The sequence below is a fragment of the Dendrobates tinctorius genome, unplaced genomic scaffold (assembly GCF_039654945.1).
Source record: "Dendrobates tinctorius isolate UK_male_01 unplaced genomic scaffold, ASM3965494v1 ptg000138l, whole genome shotgun sequence".
NCBI classification, from domain to species: Eukaryota; Metazoa; Chordata; class Amphibia; order Anura; family Dendrobatidae; genus Dendrobates; species Dendrobates tinctorius.
In genome coordinates, this window is record NW_027361806.1 from 13,660,623 (window position 1) to 13,678,973 (window position 18,351).

The following is an 18,351-nucleotide window of genomic DNA, read 5'->3' on the forward strand; positions in this document are numbered from 1 at the left end:
AAGCAAGAAGGTGTTTCCCTTTATTACAGCCTTATCTAGAGCTGCATTCATAATTCTGCTGGTCTCCTATTACCAGAATATCTTGTGAATTCTGCATATAAATGGCAGTCTGTTTCTAAGTACAGATGGCAGGAGGAAACCTGGAATCAGCAGGTAAATTGTGGAAACCTCATCAGTACTTGAGGGGCACTGAGAATCCAAGGTGATCACTCATATCCTACCAGCTACGCCGTGTCTCTGCTAACCAGCGATCCCTCAGTTACATCGATCCTGATCTCACACTGTGACCAAGGCGGATGAGAAGACTGAAAATCTATATTCCGAAATCAATATATGCAGAAGGAAGTGAAGGTAACTAGAGATATAAAATAAATGTGAGATAGATATTAGAGAAAATTGATGCCAAATATAAGATCATCCGAGACTTTAAGAGAAATGTATCACAAAATATATAAATTATTTTTTTTTAACAATGATTTTTATGTTAATGTTTTTATTTTTTAAGATGCTTTCCACATGAACAAAAATTGCATTTTTCACACTTCCCACTGGAGCAGAAACAAATGGCTGATACTTTGTTCTCTGCAGTTCACTTGTCAGCTTTGCTGCAAATACTGGGACAGAAGGAGCAGAGTCATCTCATCATTGGGTGAGTTAAGGAGCCCTGTTGTCCTGGTGGAGGCTTATAGAAGACAAAACAGCAAAGCCTCCCCCTCACCATGTACAGTGGACTATTGTCGGCTGAACCTGCTGATGTCATAGAATCATAGAATCGTAGAATCATGTGGACGTATATTGTTTATGGGGGCCGCAGACAACTGATTGTCAGGGAGTTCAGGATCCGACGGGTCTGATTTTGGACTGCGGACCCTTTTGTTCTACCTGAGATGTCTTCTGGCAGCAGTTCTCTCATGGAGAACACAGGAACGCTGCTGTGTATGAAGAGCTGGCCAAGATGGCTGCTGGCCAAAACGTCCGACACCCAACTCCTGTGTATGGTGGGCTTAACACTATACATAAGGGATGAGCAATTAATGTTCCCAAGGGGCTACTGACAGACCCTGACGGTTGTGGAGGGATGAACTAACAGGCTGGCTGAACGTAGCTCTGCTCATCATTATTTTATCTGCATTTTTATCACTTAATATTAGCAGAATGAAGTTACACTGGACATTCATGTGACGATAGTTATGTGTTATGAATGGGCCACCGAGGAGGATAGCAGGCCCAGGCTAAGCCACAGAAAAAACAGGTTGGTAACTAAGCAGATTGCAGACCCCTGATCCTATCCACACAACTAGCAGTAGCCGTGGAGCGTACCTACGATGATCCTAGACGCCTCGGCACAGCCGGAGAGCTAACTAAGCCTAAAGCAAGAAAGGGGAACCTAAACTGCCACAGAGCAGACCCCAAAGGAATAGATAGCCCCAAACATATATTGTCAGTGAGACAAGATGAAAACACAAACGCAGGCAGGAAAATAGACTGAGCAAATGATGGGGCCCACACTGACTAGACAGGACAGGAAAGGAAAGACACTGTCTGCAATCACGCAAAAAACTTTGCAAAAAGTCCAACACATCTGATGCCCAAAAACACTGAAGTCGTACGACTTCGCCCCCACTATATCAGCACTCTGGTATATTATGAAAGCAAAGCAAAAAGAGACCAATATAACAGGGGACAAAACAAACTGGCAAAAGCAGTAACATATGGGCGGTGATTCAGCACAGCCCCAGCCGGAGCTGGCTGACCCGCACAAAGCAGAGATAGACAAAACCAGATCAAATGCAAACAGAATAGCAAATGAACCACTTAGGTGAACATGCAGGGACTGAGCTGGAGACATCAGACCTCAGAAGGCAGAGGAAAAAAGTCACCAGCAGGGATAGAGGGAGTCGGCTATCTTAAATCCCAATCTGAAACCCCAGCTCTCCAATAGTCATCCTCATTATCAGGTGGCAAGCCTCTGTTAATCAGATCAGCTCCATTACCTCCAGTAATCACCAGAGGGAGCCCAGAAAGAGAACTCGCAACCTCTCTGTCAATCTGACCAGCTCCACTACCTTCAGTAATAACCAGAGGGAGGCCAGAAAGATAATTCACAACAGTTATGTCTTCTAACTCGCATTCTTCCTTGGAATCAAAACCAAATAATTTACTGCTTTTTATAAAGTTTATAAATCATTGTGCTCCTGTTATTATAGCTGTAACTTGACAAACAGCTCCTCCACAATCCGTATGATGCCTCAACAGCCCCCCTACATACAGTATTGTCACCCCCACTGTTTGATTCCCCCATATACACTCCCACACACAATGATGTCTCCACAATTAATGACTGACAAAACAAACTAAGCCTACGTACCTTGTCTTGTTCCACCGATGCGCTGCTCCGCGCCGTAGGCAATATTTAGTCACGTGATCGCACCTGCTGGGCTGAGACTCAGACGCACGGGCTGATTGGTGGAAGAAGGACTTGACTCTTCCATTGTATTCAACTTTATCTGCATCCTGAGGACGCATGAGGACCGAGTGACTTCGGCATGCTCGAAAACTGAGTCCCCACGGCTGTTGGACAGCTGCAACACATGCAGAGAGAGCCTGATTCTTAGGCAAGTGCTGCGGCTGTCAACAGCCGCGGGGACTCTAACATAGTTTTCGAGCACGCCAAAGTCATTCGGTTAGCACCTGAGCATGAGCAAATAATGCCTTATCCCAGCACGTTTGCTCATCACTAATCCTTGCCTATAGATACATGGTGGAGAGCAGACCTGGGCATCTGGAACCCTTGAGCTACATTTGGCCCTTTAGCTGTACGGCACCAAACACGTCTATATCAACACTACAATTGTGTCCTCAGGATGCAGATAATGTTGACCGAAAAAAATGCAATGCTGGAATTTTGATTCTCCTTTTTTCTTTACTACGCCATTTCTCAAAGCAGACATGCGTTCCTAATCCTGGACGAGCTCTTCCATGATGATGCAGAGGAGTCTAAACCAAGATTACTGATCGTTATCATTGACTCCTGCCGACCCCATGCATAATGTCTTTTTTATTTATTTATTTAAAGGTTTTGCCTTCTCCTTTCTTGAGGTTTGCCACCATCTTTAAAGCCCCCATACATTTTAGACTAAAGATGGATGAACCCACCAATAGCAACAGTCTAAAATCTTTGGGGGCCTCTTGAACCTTTCCAGGACTGATGATGCCGGGGAACAGATGGATCTGGTTTGATGGATTTCCAGTGGTCGATCCTTTCGTTTTCCGTGAGATAAGCTGCTGAGGGGAGTCTGAGAGCTGCTGTCCCTCATTCTAAAGCCAGACAACCACAATAGACAGCTGTCAATCAAATGATCGTGTGTCTGACAAATGTTTTGACCACCTGATACACAGGAACGCTTGGCTCGGTCACGCATCCCTGTGTTCACAATGAGTGAGAGTCTGGCAGTCGCTTTTTTGGGCGATTGAATTCCAACTTCCCAATCCTTATGTATCCCTCATAATCAGTCAATGGTTGGTCCAATGATATAGCTAAAATCGGCGCGTTTGGTCGACTTATCTAAGGTGTATGGGGCCTTAAAGCAGTTGTCACATCCGCTTTCTTCAGGAGTGTACTGTTCCCCTAACTCCTGACTTTCTGGGGTGAGGTACACTCCTGAATAATCACGGCTTGGACACGCGTCATGGTCTGATATGTCCGCTCTCCTATGCTGCAACAGAAGACCGTTTTGCCTCTGCGTCCAATGACCTGGCCATTTTCAGAGCAGCGATTGAAAGTCCTAAAGCAAAGCGCATGTAAGTGTACATAAGCTCCTTGCCTAGGAGACCGGCCTCCGCTGGTAGACTACCATGCGCCGCCTAGATTATCGGCCACCTCTGCAAATTATAGAGTTGAAAATCCCTCAGTTGCTGAGAACAAAGAGGATTTTTAACATAAACTAAGTTGCAAAATTTCTTGTTTTTCAATGCACTTTACAATTTCACCAGTTTAATGTAGTCATCCGTGTGCAGAAAGAAACGGGACAACAAATGGCAACTTATATTTTATTGCTTGACTTGACATAAAAATATATAACAATACTTGGTAGAATAATATGTGGCAAGACGAAAACTGTTACAGAAAAATACGAGAACGTTAGAAGATACAAAAGATAAGTGCATCGGGTAACTGGGTATTAAGTAGTTAAACCATGGAAGCCGTTTAATAGGATGTAATCGCCGTCCTGATGAAGGATGTACAATATATATATATATATATATATATATACGGCGGCGGTGCGGAGGGATGAACTGTACAAGCTCTGCTCACTCCATTGTGCTTTCTAACCATTCTGTAGCCTGGATCTTATGTGGGCACCCCGGCCACTCCACCCGATCACTGGATCTAATGGTGTTTGGCACTTTAGCACACAAGTCGTAGGACTAAGGCCGAACCTTGACATGTTAAAGGATCCTCTGCTGTGTATATTGATTATCAATAGAAGGATCTCTGGCTGATCACTGGGTGTCCTGCTGCTGAGACCGTAGAGAAATCTGACAGCGAGTGTTACATTGTCTTTTAGCAACATCACCGGAGAAATTACAGGAACCTATCACCAGGTCTGGCCTACATGAGATGCGGCCACCACCTTTCAGAGCTAATATACAGTATTCTATAATGCTGTATATCTGTCCCCAATCCGACCTGTAAGAGAAGAAAAAGACCTTTTATGAAACTCACCTGCGGGGTGGTCCGGTTCGAGGTGTGCCGCTACTCCTGGTCCGATGCCTCACATCTTCATACGATCGCTGTCCTCCTTCTTGCGTTGTGTGGATGATGCCTCCTACGTCATCCACAATCTCCCTGTCATCGCGCTCCTGTGCAGTCGTACTTCTCTGTCCTGTTTAGGGCAGAGTAAAGTTCAAAGAGGCCCTGACGTATGCACACTGCATTACTTTGCTCTGCCCTCAACAAATCACAGAAGTACGCCTGCGCAGAAGTGCAATGACGGGGAGACTGTGGATGACGTAGGATGCGTCATCCACACAACGCAAGAGTGAGGACAGCATGGCATAAAGAAGGAAGGCATCGGCCCAAGATCAGTGACACCCCTCGGACCGGACTGCCCCGCAGGTGAGTATAATGAAAGGTCTTTTTCTTCTCTTGTAGGTCGGGTTGGGGGGCAGCTATACAGCATTATAGAATTCTGTATATCAGGCCTGAAAAGTGGTGGCCGAATCTCGTAACGGTCAAACCTGGTGACAGGTTCGCTTTAGGTATTACACAGGGCTATTCATTCAGTGAGCGGTTTACCCGGAGCTGTGTCCTCCACCGTCAGAGTCGCTGCTGCTTCTCTCTCGATCACAAGATCCCAATCTAAAAGTGCAGATTATCATAATGTGAAAAAGGAAAAAGAGCTCAACAATGCTTGTGATTAGGGAACTGGGTAGATTGAATCCAACGGGTGACAAATCCTGCTGGTGAAGCACAGCAATTCATGAAGAAAAACAAGGACATAATAATGGCTTGCAAAAGTATTCACCCCCTTGGATTTTTACCTATTTTGTTACATTATATTCTTAAGCAATACCTGTTTCCGTCTGTCAGTGATTTGAGACTTGGTCGTAGGTTCATCTTCTTACAAGACAATGACCCAAAGCAACACTCGAGTGGTGTAAGAAGAAACCTGTAAATGTTCTGGAGTGCCCTAGTCACAGCCCAGACCTTAATCCAAAGGAGAATCTGTGGTCAGACTTGCAGATTGTTGTTCACCAGTGGAGCAGTTTTGCATCGAGGAATGGGCAAAAATCCCAGTGGCAGGTGTAGAAATCTCAGAGACTTATCCAGAGCATCTGTAACTTCTGCAATAGGAGGCTCTACAAAGTACTGACTTTAGGGGACTGAATAGGTATGCACCCTGAAGTTCTCAGTTATTTGGTTCTATTTATTCTTTGCTTCACAAAAAAAAGAAAACAAAATGTTCTCCGCTGTAGGCATGTACTTTACATGAACTTATGCAAACCCTAAAGAAAAACCGTGAAATTCCAGGTTATAAAGTAGCAAAACACGAAAAATGCCAAGGGAGCGAATACTTTCGAAAGCAACTGTAGTAAGGCACAACCATCCGACGGATAAAAACTGTGTAAGAGCATCGCATGCCAGAGATGCATCAATTTTTATCTCTATGAATCCTCTTGTTTTAATGGTTACAGCGTAAAGGATTAGTTTTTATCAGGTGGATGGTTGTGCCGTAATGTAGTCTGATTTTTCTTCATCTATATTAACATAAGTTTTCTACATCCTTTTGTACATACTTTACATATTCTGATTTAAGTGCATTTGAATCCTAAAGTTGTTGTTTTTTATTTTTTATTTTATTTTTTAACTTAAATGATAGTTATTGGCAAATTGTGCTCTAAAAGTAAATATCCCCATTAGTTTATCATTACCCAGTTTATACCATATATAGGATTAATCTACAGATACAATTGGATCACTGTGTACATACATTACTGATCCTGAGTTACATCCTGTATTATACCCCAGAGCTGCACTCACTATTCTGCTGGTGCAGTCACTGTGTACATACATTACATTACTGATCCTGAGTTACATCCTGTATTATACTCCAGAGCTGCACTCACTATTCTGCTGGTGCAGTCACTGTGTACATACATTACATTACTGATCCTAAGTTACACCCTGTTTTATACCCCAGAGCTGCGCTCACTGTTCTGCTGGTGCAGTCACTGTGTACATACATTACATTACTGATCCTGAGTTACATCCTGTATTATACTCCAGAGCTGCACTCACTATTCTGCTGGTGCAGTCACTGTGTACATACATTACATTACTGATCCTAAGTTACACCCTGTTTTATACCCCAGAGCTGCGCTCACTGTTCTGCTGGTGCAGTCACTGTGTACATACATTACATTACTGATCCTGAGTTACATCCTGTATTATACTCCAGAGCTGCACTCACTATTCTGCTGGTGCAGTCACTGTGTACATACATTACTGATCCAGTACTGATCCTGAGTTACATCCTGTATTATACTCCAGAACTGCACTCACTATTCTGCTGGTGCAGTCACTGTGTACATACATTACTGATCCAGTACTGATCCTGAGTTACATCCTGTATTATACTCCAGAACTGCACTCACTATTCTGCTGGTGCAGTCACTGTGTACATACATTACATTACTGATCCTGAGTTACCTCCTGTATTATACTCCAGAGCTGCACTCACTATTCTGGAGTATAATACAGGATCAGTCATGTAACAGTGACTCCACTCTCTATAGGGTTGACGCTTCGGAGTCTGTTTCCCTGTTGGGAGAGGAGAACGTCAGCTAGTATAAGTCTTATCATTTGTATCGTGGTGGCGCAGGACGTGTTTCAGGATCGCTGCTCCGCCAGGGAATGCAAATAATACATTGTAATCTCTGATGTGATGAGCGGCATTGCGGCCCTGATGACAGATATGAGAAGCAGCAGCTCCAATATTTATAGTATAATTATAATTGTGGAAATAAAACATTTTTACTTTTGTGGACAATTCTTAAGCCTCAGCAATAATCATTAAACACATTCTAAAGTAACGATACTTTTTAAAGACGTGTTCCTAGAATATAGGAAAACATGGCTGCTTCTTCCAGAAACAGAGCACCGCTCTCCACAGATGGTGTCTGGTAATGGAAGTTAAAGGAGCTGAGCTGCAATACCACACCCAGCCTGTACCCAGGGGAGGAGCTGTTTTTGACAGAAATCAGTCATGTTTTTCCTAAAGTGCAGGACCATCCCTTTAATACTGTAGTTTGAGGGCTGGAGAGGGGCTGTGCCTCTAATGAATATTTATGAGGATCCGTTACGATGATCAAGGATCATACGCAGGAGATTTTCAGAGTATATGACAGAGACTTTGTGTTTATATTTATTCTAGCTCCAGTATTTGCCATATACACCTTTTAACGTCATACAGAACTACAAATCCCAGCAGCAGGACCAGTGTTCTTCTTGTATATTTAATGCCATATGGAAAGGGTTGAAGGGCATAGAGGTATGATTAAGAAATAATCCTTTATGATTGCATTTTTCTGAGATGCAGAATTCATTACAGTAAAAAAAAAAAAAAATTAGTGGAACAAATGTTGCGATTGCCCAAAGCAACCAATCACATTGCACCATTCTTATAACAAGGGACCTGAGAGCTGGAAGCTGATTGGTTGTCAGGTTTGAGAAATCCAACCCCCACTTAAAAAAATAATCAAATTAAAAAAAAAATCAAAATCTGCTCTGAACTCTTATCGACAATTATGGTAGCTTAAAAAGTGTGCTGAACTTACTTTGTGCTTATTATTCTTAAAGGGATGTTCCAATAATAAACATTTATGGCGTGTATATACAGTAGGCATAGGGTTGTATGGATCAGGTGAAGGCTGGAAATTCATAGGTGCCTCTTGGATAGGGATGAGTGTACCTGAACTTAAAGGTTTGGGGTTTGTACCGGACAGTTAGCGTCCAGTGCTAAACGCCGAACACGGATTTTTCCTGGAAGTTTGTTGCAATGTTCAGAGTTCCAAGGGAAGTCTGTTGCAGAGAGAGAGATTTTTTTTTCTTACCCAGACACAACAATTGGAGTTCTGGTTCAGGTACATTAAAATTTTGGAATAAAGTTCGGCTCAGGTACCAAAAACCCCGAACTTCCGCAGGCCCGCTCATCCCTACTCTTGGATCCTCACCTATCAGGCACTTCTGTCATGTCCTATGGATAAGCCACAGTTGCTTTGTGTAGAAAAATCCCTTTTAATAAAACAAAATATAATAAACTTCCCGCGCCTGGGTCTGCTGTATTTGGCCCCTGGAGCGCAGCCTGATCGGGACTCTCTTAGAGCACATCAGGTGCTGGATACAAAGTATAAAACCAGGATACAAGTGATTAAGTCTTGTAAGAGTGATGTCATCCTGTGCTATGACATCACTGTGTCATCCTGTGCTATGGCATCACTGTGACAACCCATAAAAAGTCCCCCAAGTAAGTGCACACTTCTAGGACGCATGTGGGGCCATTTTGCATATCTCTTCTCGTGCACATTTCACTTTCTCTTCTTGAAACTTTAAAAAAAAATTGTGCAAAGAGGTTTTAAATTTGTCACTTTACATTCCGTAACACCATTCATTGAGGTGTGGGATGGAAACCCTTGTCATGGCGGAGGCAGCAGTAACATGCACTGCGATACAATGAACTGTTTAGAAAAACTTTAAAATAAATACTGTTGCTCTGGCCGAAATCTTGTGTTTGGGATGGTAGTGGTAATGCAAAAATACAAAAATATAGATGTCCCCCAAAAAAAGCATGCAAAATTTGAGGGCTAATATGTGAAAGTTTTTGAAAAAAATGTCTGCACCAATTTTTTTTTTAAATAAATATGCTCTGCTACAAGCATGCCATTCCTGCAGAAGTCAGAGGAATCGACCTCGGCGTGTCGGATCGCGCGGCCATATATGCATACTTGGAATAGTTGAGTGTAAATGTAGACAATGCAGAGATGGATGAGATCCGCTCTCACTGTTCTGAGCGGAGCGAGCGCGCAGAAGAATGAGTCTTTTGTCCTCCATACTGGTTTACAATGAGCCTCCTTCTCCCGTGTCAGCGGAGGGGCAGGGACGTTGGGGCTCTGTGTGGGCTTGTAGAAGTTCTGCAATCTCACTGTGGGTGGAATCCAGCACAATAGACAAAGCGGAGTTACCAGCCTGTTCCAAAAAAGACAACGGAAAAAAAATCCAGGTTAGCTATAAAGATCAGAAAGGTATGTCATAAAGAGGTTACGCCGAGCCCTCGCCAGAAAGCCCGAGCCTCCGGGCGCAAAGATTCCTCCACTGATGTAGCAGACCCGAGATATTGCGGGTCTTACATGTGGACATTAAGTGTAAGCTGTGCAGAAAAGTCTAATGTGCTGATTTTACCATTTTGCATTTTCTTTTTTGCTTCATATTAGTTATGAGGGGGTTTTTTTCAATACATTTTTCAAAAATTTTCATTAATTTTTTGCAAAGTAAAAAATTGTCTTTATTTTTGCCTTTAACTTTTTTTTGACACTTTTTGCAAAATGGCACAAAATTGCCAAAGTAAAAGACCTATGGGTCAAAAGCAAAAACTATACTCAGAGGAGCAACAGGAATAAAAGAAGAGCAAAATCTGCCTCCGTACCCAAAATCACCAGGGTGTGTAAACTTTTGATCAGGGTCATTTGGATGTTTTGGGTTGTCATTATGACTTAAAAAAAGGAAACACAGTAGTTTGACAATAAATGGCTTCACCCAACCACTAACCATGAGTGGAGAAAAAGGTTTGGTGTTATTCATATTCTCTGAAAAAAAGGCCAAGAAAGCAAAAATTCTGCCGGGGTATGCAAACTTTTGAGTACAGCTGTATGATATCACAGGTAGATTAACCTGTCGCCATCACCTGCGCCCACACCTCACACCGTCATTATGTAGAGGGAATTTACCGACAATCTGTGCAAATTGCCTCTTCAGAAAGAAAGAGGACTTTTACTTTACAGCGCCACCTATTGGTAGTAGCGATCCTACAAGTCACAATCAACCCTTTAACGAGTCTTGTAGTATGACTTAGGATACAAGCCAAATCAGAATCTCAATTTGCAGTCACGGTGTTTCGAGCTGTTGGCTCTCGTCAGTGCAAAGTATGAGATCTGATTTGGCTAGGTAAGAGGCTCTGGACTAGGGTCTAAGAAGTAAGGTTTCTCCTTGCGGAGAGTGACATGCCAGCTGTGGCTTGTCAAGGTAAGGAGACTTATTCGCAGTGCAATGCTCCTCTGGGAAAATAATATGCAAATTGCCTCTTCAGAAAGAAAGAGGACTTTTACTCTACAGCGCCACCTATTGGTAGTAGCGATCCTACAAGTCACAATCAACCCTTTAACGAGTCTTGTAGTATGACTTAGGATACAAGCCAAATCAGAATCTCAATTTGCAGACACGGTGTTTCGAGCTGTTGGCTCTCGTCAGTGCAAAGTATGAGATCTGATTTGGCTAGGTGAGAGGCTCTGGACTAGGGTCTAAGAAGTAAGGTTTCTCCTTGCGGAGAGTGACATGCCAGCTGTGGCTTGTCAAGGTAAGGAGACTTATTCGCCGTGCAATGACAATCTGTAGCATTTTATTACTGAAGTCATTAACAATTAAGGAAATATCTGGAATATTCCTACAGTGTAAACAGGTGAATGTGTCATTTCCATTATTCCTCAGGGTCCTGTATTTTCTGCAATGTGGCAGATCCTCCCGCTGCAGAGAGCGAAGAACAACGCAATGACGCAAAGTCCGTGTTACCAAACAGGCAGAATTACACAAGTATATCATGGTCTAAGGCGGGCGGGAAATTCATGTTTCCCACACGAGACACCATGACCGTCGTGGAGGCCGAAACCACCCTGCCTAACACAACTCTGCCCGGTATTTTATATTCATTTTACCACTGATACTGAGCAGAATTCCGTCTGCTGCTGCCGATATGTGACGATTGGATTCATTGCATCTTTTATTGTTATCTGGAGGCCCAAATCAAAACCCTATCGTTTACTGCAATAAAATTATTCTGCTCCTGTTATCCAGCCCTTGTATCATGATCCAGAGCTCCCAACACAGTATGCTGCCCCCCACGCACAATATTGTGTTCACGTGGGTCATCATACTGTGCGGTGACATTATATTGTGTATGGCGGGCAGCATACTGTGTCTGAAGGGTATCATGCTTTGTGGGGGGACATCTTACTGTGTTAAAATGGGTCATCATTCTATCTGTGGGGGGGCATCATACTGTGTTTATGTGGGTAATTATACTGTACGGCGGCATCATACTGTGTGGGGGGACATATTGTGTTTAAGTAGGTCATCATAGTATGTTCCCCCCACACAGTATGATGCCCCATTTAAACAAAATAATTACCCACATATGCCCCCCCCCCCCCACAAAAGCATGACATTCTTCACACAAAGTATACTGCCCCCCCCCCAGATTTTGTATGGGGGCATCATATGGTGTTCAAACGAGTCATCATTCTGTGTGGGGTGGAACATACTATGATGACCTACCTAAACACAATATCATGTCCCCCCACACAGTATAATTACCCACATAAACACAGTTCGTACAGAGCTCTGCGGGCACGGACCGGATGTAACATGATAAGCTGCGCAGTGTGTAAAGAGCTCTGCGGGCACGGACGAGATGTAACGCGATAAGCTGCGCAGTGTGTACAGAGCTCGTGGGCACGGACCGGACGTAACACGATAAGCTGCGCAGTGTGTACAGAGCTCTGCGGGCACGGACGAGATGTAACGCGATAAGCTGCGCAGTGTGTACAGAGCTCTGCGGGCACGGACCGGATGTAACATGATAAGCTGCGCAGTGTGTAAAGAGCTCTGCGGGCACGGACGAGATGTAACGCGATAAGCTGCGCAGTGTGTACAGAGCTCGCGGGCACGGACCGGACGTAACACGATAAGCTGCGCAGTGTGTACAGAGCTCTGCGGGCACGGACGAGATGTAACGCGATAAGCTGCGCAGTGTGTACAGAGCTCTGCGGGCACGGACCGGATGTAACATGATAAGCTGCGCAGTGTGTAAAGAGCTCTGCGGGCACGGACGAGATGTAACGCGATAAGTTGCGCAGTGTGTACAGAGCTCGCGGGCACGGACCGGACGTAACACGATAAGCTGCGCAGTGTGTACAGAGCTCTGCGGGCACGGACGAGATGTAACGCGATAAGCTGCGCAGTGTGTACAGAGCTCTGCGGGCACGGACCGGACGTAACGCGATAAGCTGCGCAGTGTGTACAGAGCTCTGCGGGCACGGACCGGATGTAACATGATAAGCTGCGCAGTGTGTAAAGAGCTCTGCGGGCACGGACGAGATGTAACGCGATAAGCTGCGCAGTGTGTACAGAGCTCGCGGGCACGGACCGGACGTAACACGATAAGCTGCGCAGTGTGTACAGAGCTCTGCGGGCACGGACGAGATGTAACGCGATAAGCTGCGCAGTGTGTACAGAGCTCTGCGGGCACGGACCGGACGTAACGCGATAAGCTGCGCAGTGTGTACAGAGCTCTGCGGGCACGGACCGGACGTAACGCGAGAAGCTGCGCAGTGTGTAAAGAGCTCTGCGGGCACGGACGAGATGTAACGCGATAAGCTGCGCAGTGTGTACAGAGCTCGCGGGCACGGACCGGACGTAACGCGATAAGCTGCGCAGTGTGTACAGAGCTCTGCGGGCACGGCTGGGTGTAACACGATAAGCTGCGCAGTGTACAGAGCTCTGCGGGCATGGACCGGATGTAACGCGATACGCTGCGCAGTGTGTACAGAGCTCTGCGGGCACGGCTGGGTGTAACGCGATAAGCTGCGCAGTGTACAGAGCTCTGCGGACACGGCCGGGTGTAACACGATGAGCTGCGCAGTGTGTACAGAGCTCTGCGGGCACGGCCGGATGTAACGCGATAAGCTGCGCAGTGTGTACAGAGCTCTGCGGGCATGGCCGGATATAACGCGATAAGCTGCGCAGTGTGTACAGAGCTCTGCGGGCACGGCCGGACGTAACGCCATACGCTGCGCAGTGTATACAGAGCTCTGCGGGCACGGCCGGATGTAACGCGATAAGCTGCGCACAGTGGGAGTTGTAGTATGTGGAATAATCTGCCTTTGCTTCGTTTTGGACGTGTTGTGATAAACTTGCTAACCAGAAGTTCCTATAGCGGAGGCCGGCGCTGACTCCTTGGTTGGGGGGATTGTGAAGCCCAGCCTGGGTAGTCTCTGGTACATATGAGACATCTGCGTATTCTGCAGCTCGGGGGGAGCGGATTTTTCAGTTCTCCCCAATACCGCCATATGCAGCACGTCCCTCGTACAGGCCGCAGTCCATTGTGTGAACAGCGCGATACAGAGGAGGAAACGCCGAGCACAATGAGATGCAGGGTTGTTGTAAACGTTTCATATAACTTGTATTTTGTGCATTGACATCCATGGTGACTGTATCCATTAGGAGTCCAGTGGGCGGAGCTACCAGTGTTTAACGGCTATCTCTGCATGTACTGTCATACGGAGTAGACTGTCAGTCACTGAGTGTCACCTCCCACTGGACTCCTGTGCATACAGACACTGTGGATGTCAATGAATAAAATCCCTTTAAATCCTATATTTAACCATTTATATTCCAGCATTCATTATTTTTTATTATAATTATTAATGCATTAATGGATTCTTATCCTGTGCTTATACACAGCAGCCAATATAAGGCTACTTTTACACTTGCCGTGTTTTTTGCGGCCCGTTACTGCGGTCCGTTTTTGCGGGCCGTATCGCTGCAATTTTCACGGTCTGCCGCAATAACGGACCACAAAAAAACTTGCGGATCGCCGTTTTCCAATACTATTGAAGTAGTATTGGGGGAAAAAAAACTGCGTTCCGTAAAACCGGAAGTGACGGTGCACCGCAAAAACAAACTTCCGTTTGTTTTTGCTACCCCATTGATTTTCAATGGGGGCCGTGTCCGTACGCCGTGAAAAAGATCAAGCAGGGTTTATCTTTTTTTACGGCCATACGGCACACGGCGCTCCCACTAATTCTTGCAGGCCGATTTTGCGGCCGCATAGAAATCTATTGGGCCCACAAAAACAGCCAGCAAAAAAACAGTAGGTGTAAAAGAAGCAAGCAGAGCTGCAGTGTAAAGCATGGTTGATGAGAATGGGAGGTGGATTGCAAACTACCAGACTTCAACAGACAATGCAGCTAAAATAGAGTCACAGATAATAGATGTGTCCTAATGGAGCAGAGATAGAAAGCAGCCGGAGGACGATGCAGTAAAATTGCAGGTGACGTATCGCCCAAAATATAAATTTGTCAATCTGACTTTTTGGATATCTAATATATAAAGCTCAAGTGTATGTGTGTGTGTGTGTATGTATGTCCGGGATAGGCATCTGCACCGTCGCAGCTACAGCCACAAAATTTGGCACAGTCACACGTCTGGACCCCGAGAGCGTCATAGGCTATGTTGTGAGGCGAAATTTTAACCCCGCGCGTTCCAATGCACCAAACAATTTAGCCCCTATCTACATAATGGGGAAAAAGTGTGTGTATCAAGCCCCGCCGCTCATTATGATGTCATAATGGTTGACTATGGGATGGAGGATGTGTGATGGGTATATTGGCACTGGACTATGGGATGGAGGATATGTATGACGGGTATATGGGCACGGGACTATGGGATGGAGGATATGTGTGATGGGTATATGGGCACTGGACTATGGGATGGAGGATATGTATGACGGGTATATGGGCATGGGACTATGGGATGGAGGATGTGTGATGGGTATATGGGCACGGGACTATGGGATGGAGGATATGTGTGATGGGTATATGGGCATGGGACTATGGGATGGAGGATATGTGTGATGGGTATATGGGCATGGGACTATGGGATGGAGGATGTATGATGGGTATATGGGCACTGGACTATGAGATGAAGGATGTGTGATGGGTATATAGGCACGGGACTATGGGATGGAGGATATGTGTGATGGGTATATGGGCATGGGACTATGGGATGGAGGATGTATGATGGGTATATGGGCACTGGACTATGAGATGAAGGATGTGTGATGGGTATATAGGCATGGGACTATGGGATGGAGGATATGTGTGATGGGTATATGGGCATGGGACTATGAGATGAAGGATGTGTGATGGGTATATGGGCACAGGACTATGGGATGGAGGATGTGTGATGGGTATATGGGCACGGGCCTATGGGATCGTGGATATGTATGATGGGTATATGGGCACGGGACTATGGGATGGAGGACAATTATAATTTGCTATAACCACAGTTAGTTACTATGCCCAGGCAGCGCTGGGCTCTTCAGCTAGTTTTGTATAAATATGAAACAATGATGAAGGTGCTGCCATCGGAGCTGCAGTACGGAGAACGGCCACTACACAGTCATGGCACTGTGGCTCCAGGTAGCAGCGGATAATGGGGGCGTCGGGAGTTGGACCCCAACAATCAGATTTTGATGCCTTATGTTAAGGACTATTGTCACCCGACTTATTTATAAATACACGAATGTATCAATTACGTAATTTGAGCTAATTTGTTGCCTCCAAATTTCAGAAGTTTAGAGCGGAGAGAAGCCGCTACCTTATCGGTCCGCTCCACGTCACAGTCTGGGTGGGACACCAGTAACTTCACGATTTCCACATTTCCCACTTGGCAGGCGATGATCAGAGCGGTTTCTCCGTCCTCAGCCGCCAGGTTCACATCCGCCCCGCACTCCAGTAAGACTTTTACCATGTCGGAGCGGCCATGGCTGACTCCCAGCATCAGCGCCGTCTGTCCTCCCTGCAAAACATCAGACAATCCAGAAAAAGGTACTAAGAACAAAAATCACAGCAAAATGTGAATCCGCCCAACGGCCCCAAATCATTAATCTGTTCTGTTCGCCAGTCGCCATGAAGGGAAGACGGCAGCTATGTCATATACAGGTCACAGTTCATGTAAGACCTCCAGTATGGGGGACACTTGGGAGTTCTCCCATGTGTGGGACCTTGTTGGTGACATCATGGTGAATACATTGACATGAAGCGATGGTGACACAATGCTCCAGTGTCTGAAATTTCCATCCAATCTGTGGAGTTACTGTCACCATTCATAGCGCAGCTGGGGAACAACATGGAAAGTCCGAGCTCTCGGGGTCCGCGCCTCTAGAGATGTCAGCGTCCTACTGACACGGGAAATATAGGGTCATCGTACACAGGGCTGAGGGCCAGAGACGCTCATCAGGACAATTCCACCATTGCAAATGTTTGTTTCAGTGGGGAGAGGGAAAGATGCAACTGATGGGATAGTAGCTGCTGGCAGAGGGGTCTAAGGGAAGAAATGACAGGGTGAGACCCCTAAAATGCAACTGCTAGCAGCTACTGTCCTAAGGGAAGAAATGACAGGGTGAGACCCCTAAAAAGCAATTTATAAGATCCTATTTTCTTTTCTAATTTTTACTTCCATTGGTGCTGTTGATGGATTCTGAATGATCTCCTTCCCCCATTCTCCGTCCTCCATTATTAACAGCCCCTCACCTTATTTACGAATCTGCTATAGCAATGCAACCACTAATGTCATAGATACTGAAAGATGAGGATGCCCGGACCGTCTGTAGTCCCACCGCACAGGCCGCACTGCCACAACCTCAATTAATGGACCAAGCAAGTAAATATTGCACACATGTTTACAGGACATGGCCCTAGTCTGTATAAGAAAGAAAGAAAACTTAGCCAAAAAATACATTTCTCTAACTTTTGGTGTTCTGCAGTCAGACATGTTAATGCACTGCTCAAAAAATAAAAGAGAACACTTAAGCTGCACAATGTAACTCCAAGTCAATTGCACTAATATAAAAATCAACCCGTCCAGTTATGAAGCAATGCTGATTGTGAATCACTTTCTTCTGCTGTTGTGTACAGACAACAGGTAGAAGTGATCGGCAATTAGCAAGACGCCTATAAAGGAGTGGTTCTACAGGGATGACCACAGACTATTTCTCTGTTCTCATCCTTTTTGACTATTGCTTTGGTCACTTTTGTATTTTGTCATTGCTCTCACCACTAGAGGTACTGTACAGTATCATGAGACGGTGTTTACAACCCACAGAAGTTGCTCAGGTAGTGCATCTCATCCAGGATGGCACATCAATGTGAGCTGTGGCAAGAAGGGTAGCTGTGTCTGTCAGCACAGTGTCCAAAGCATGGAGCAGATACCAGGAGTCAGGCCAGTACACCAGGATGGATCCATAGGAGGGTAACAACCCAGCAGCAGGACCGATACCGCCTCCTTTGTGCAAGAAGGAATAGGAGGAACAGTGCCAGAGCCCTACAAAATGATCTCCAGCAGGCCACTAACATGCATGTGTTTGCTCAAACTGTCATAAACAGACTCCATGAGGGTGGTACAAGGGCCCGACGTCCAAAAGTGGGTATTGTGCTTACAGCCCAACACTGTGCAGGGTGACTGGTGCAGTGTTCCGAATCTGCAAATGCCAAACGTACTGCCTGAACGTGGAGGGTCCTCTATAGTTAGGGAGACCCTCTTTGTAATTGATGGAGGTCCAAAATAAGAGACTATTAACACCATATGCACTAATAAAATGGGTTTGCAGATGTATAATAACGGTATAGTCTGCACTTGTGTACAAGTGGCATGTAAAAGTTTGGGCACCTCTGGTCAAAATTACTGTTATTGTGGAGAGTTAATAAAGTTGAAGATGAAATGATCTCTAAAAGGCCTAA

General features: G+C 45.3%; 1 protein-coding gene across 3 annotated transcripts in view; it reads right to left on the minus strand.

The window, feature by feature from the left end:
• Positions 1-4,036: 4,036 nt before the first annotated feature.
• Positions 4,037-18,351, minus strand: part of KANK4 (KN motif and ankyrin repeat domains 4) — a 169,838-nt gene continuing 155,523 nt past the window's right edge. For all 3 annotated transcript variants that reach the window (XM_073544635.1, XM_073544633.1, XM_073544634.1), the window contains 2 exons: positions 16,211-16,411; positions 4,037-9,748 (listed from right to left, as the gene is read on the minus strand). In XM_073544635.1, the coding sequence (XP_073400736.1) occupies positions 9,620-9,748; positions 16,211-16,411 (330 nt within the window). In that variant the 3' untranslated portion in view covers positions 4,037-9,619. The remainder of the gene's footprint in view (positions 9,749-16,210; positions 16,412-18,351) is intronic.